The 3,224-nt window shown below is 32.8% G+C and overlaps 1 protein-coding gene across 1 annotated transcript; it reads right to left on the minus strand.

Moving 5' to 3' along the window:
• Positions 1-310: 310 nt before the first annotated feature.
• Positions 311-1,961, minus strand: LOC105797856 (beta-1,2-xylosyltransferase XYXT1). Its single transcript, XM_012627755.1, has 2 exons — positions 1,820-1,961; positions 311-1,731 (listed from the first exon to the last, which is right to left on the minus strand). The coding sequence occupies exons 1-2, from the start codon at positions 1,959-1,961 to the stop codon at positions 338-340; spliced, it is 1,536 nt and encodes a 511-aa protein (XP_012483209.1). The 3' UTR covers positions 311-337.
• Between the last annotated feature and the right edge of the window lie 1,263 nt (positions 1,962-3,224).

Genomic DNA, 3,224 nt, shown 5'->3' on the forward strand with positions numbered 1-3,224 from the left:
CTTCTACTAAAAATAGGCTATGTAATCCAATGTAAATTAAAACGTAATATTTTTCTTTCACACAGAAATTCAATCCTCTTTCTTGAATTTCTCTTTCTTTTTCTTAAGTTTGTAACCAAGCGGATCATTGATTTGGTCTTTAGTTAGTTTTTGGATGGTACATTTCTTTCAATTGGTATTCTTTGATATTGTAATCGTGTTTTGGGACCTTTTATTAATAAAATTTTATTGGCTTACCAAAAATTCTTTAATAACAAATTGAAATATATTTGAGACAACAAAAGGTAATCAACTAAAAGAAGGAAGAAAATGAATAATTCTATGAGAAGAACAATATTTACTGATGTAAGAGGTCAAGTGCTCTTAACAAAGTGATCCTAAACCTATCCACATCAAGGTTGACATTCTGTTTCTGCAAATATATGGACTTGAATTCATGCCAACCCCGTCTCTGTATAGCATATGGATCGTTCAATACCTCATGATCTGGTGGATATTGTTGTATCAAGGTACTCTCTTCCGTTTTAATCTGATATCCTATGTACCTTAGGTTCATGTCCTTGGATGGCTCTCCGAAGTCGGTTTTGGCCAGCCATTCGAACCCTCCAATGGGAATAACTTGTATTAAAATTGCATTCTCCGGAAGAAAAATCATGTTGGTCAACCCCGCTCCATGGACTCCCATCATTACGTCACATGAATTCACCATTTCTGCAACTTTTGCTACGTGCGAATCTACCTCCGTTACCACTACTTCGAAGCCTAACCTTGTTGCCATTCCGACAATGGCGTTGGTGTTTGTAAAAGCTCGGGTATTCTTTCTTGAAAGAATGAAAAGCCTAGGCCTTTCCTTCCCACCATTATCCCTCATGTTGATGGCGTTTTCTTTTTTCAAGGAATAAGCACTCCTTAAAAACTTCCTGAAGTCTTTCATGGAATAAGGTGATTTTGAAGAATCAATCTTCAGCTCTTGTGGATAACGCTTCAGGCCAACCGTCACACTTGTGAAACAATGAACATTTACTTCTTTATCAATGTCGACCAACTCATATCTAGAAAGCTTCTGTAATATATTTCGAAACTTTTTAATCCACCATGGTTTTTTATCGGTAATGAGAAACTTCACTTCTCCATCGAACTGTCGAGAAGTTAAATATAGAGGAAGCACGATGTCGGTGTAGTCATGGAAATTGTTTCCAGCATATCCTGCAGTGGAAAATATAATGGCTGGAACATTGTGCCTTTGATCGCATTGAGTTGGTGTTTCATAGGCATCGACCACTGATTTTATAAACCATTTTGTTACACGTTTAAATGCCTGTTCGTCTCCTCTTCGGGAATAAGGACGGATAACCCACGAGCCACTTTCTAGCATGGTATCAGCAGCCATGAAAACTGTAGAAGTTTTTCCATCAACTCTTATATCTCCATACATCTCACAAAATTCGGTTCTTTCCTCTACATGGCAAAGTGTCTTCATCTCCTTTTTCTGAGTGATGTTTTTATTGTTGATCACCGTGGTCGTAGAGCTTCTAATTGCGTTGCCATTGCTTATTGTTTCTTTAGTACCGGTTGTATCACTTTCCACCATTTCAATCTCAGAACTGCTTGTTTCGTTCACAATTGTTGCCATAGAACTTCTTATATCATCGCCCCTTAGCTTCTCGAAGCTGTATGAATTCGTAATCCGTAACATCTTGAGACCAACATCCACTGGCATCCTCATATTCACTGCAAAACAAACATGCTACATTGACTAAAGAACATAAACAAGATTAAACGACTAACGTAGAAAAATAAGAACAAATGGGCTACTTACGAACTGGAAGAGAACCCAAATAAGGCTTGAAGACAATGCAGAAGCTCAATGCAATAAGCAAACAACCAAGAAATGCTCCATATCCTAACTTCTTTTGGTCATAGCGGCTAAAGCTTCTAGCAAAAATGGTATCATACGTCATGTTGTCACCCGCTTAAGTTGATGCAAGGAAAGTGCCATTTTTATATATAAAAATGCAAGGGAGTTTAGGTGCAAATTAGGAACGTTACACGAATTCTAAGTAATGCCATGTGTCATCAATAAAATTTTGACAAATAAGTAAATTTAATTATTCTTAATTAATTGAAATTTATTGAGTGCAATAATTAGTAATAAATCTGTGGACATAATTCTTTCCTAAAAATGGATATTTATATTAATTTCCATATATTCTTACGCTATATACATCTCCAATTTCCCTCTTTTAATATTTATATTCCTTTCTAATTTCCCTCTTTTAATATCCTTATTCCTTATATTACATAGGATTAAACTTATTTATTTTAATTACACTATTTCAATTTTCACCATTTAATTCCCACAATTCACTCTCTTTCAAAACTTATTTAGGTTCTATTTCGAAAGCATAGAATAATTGAATAAAATAAAATTACTAATTACACTCTTTTATAATTACATAAATTTATAATTTTTATGTTATATTTGGTAGTATAAATTGTCATTACGCTATTACATAATTTATATTTTAAAAATATTGAATACTATAAAAATATTAGCATGATAAAAAATTAAAACCAAATCATCATGTGCATTATGTTAATCCAAAAAATAGTTGATAATACTATTACTAATAAAAATAGTAAGAAAAATTAACACCATATGCAATTTTATCTAATTGTTCTAGTGTTTCATATTTGTTGAGTTATTCCTCTTTAATACTTAACATAAGCTCATTTTCATCAAATGTTGGTCCTTAATGAATTCATCATCATTTAATTATAATTTGTATCATTAAGATTATCAAGGTTTCTTTCTTCTATGTACTCTTCGAAATATAGATAATCCCAAGTCCACCTATGAATGAAGCTATGGAGTATGCAATATGCTAGTACGATCCAACCTTATTTTTTTATATTATACTAAGGTGACGTTAATATGAAAAATATTTTTTAGAACAATAAATGTCCTTTCAACCACATTTTGAAGCCTTGAATGTCTTAAATAAAAGAGTTTGCGAGTAGACCTGAACATGGGTTGGATCGGGTCAATGCAAAATTTAGGCCTATTTGCTATGTCCGACACAAAAAATGGGTTTAAAATTTTGCCCAAGTCAGGCCCAGATAGAAAATGTTAAACTTGAGTCTGATTCGGCCCATATTAATTTTTTTAGATTATTTTTATATAAAAATAAATTTAAAAAATATAATACATCCAATTCACTAAA

Source organism: Gossypium raimondii, chromosome 9 (genome assembly GCF_025698545.1).
Source record: "Gossypium raimondii isolate GPD5lz chromosome 9, ASM2569854v1, whole genome shotgun sequence".
Taxonomy (NCBI): domain Eukaryota; kingdom Viridiplantae; phylum Streptophyta; class Magnoliopsida; order Malvales; family Malvaceae; genus Gossypium; species Gossypium raimondii.

Bases quoted from the DNA above. Each gene is read 5' to 3' on its own strand.
- LOC105797856 (XM_012627755.1), bottom strand. From the start codon at position 1,961: ATGACGTATGATACCATTTTTGCTAGAAGCTTTAGCCGCTATGACCAA. The intron at 1,732-1,819 runs GTAAGTAGCCCA...TTTGTTTTGCAG, and splicing joins TTTGGGTTCTCTTCCAGTTC to TGAATATGAGGATGCCAGTG.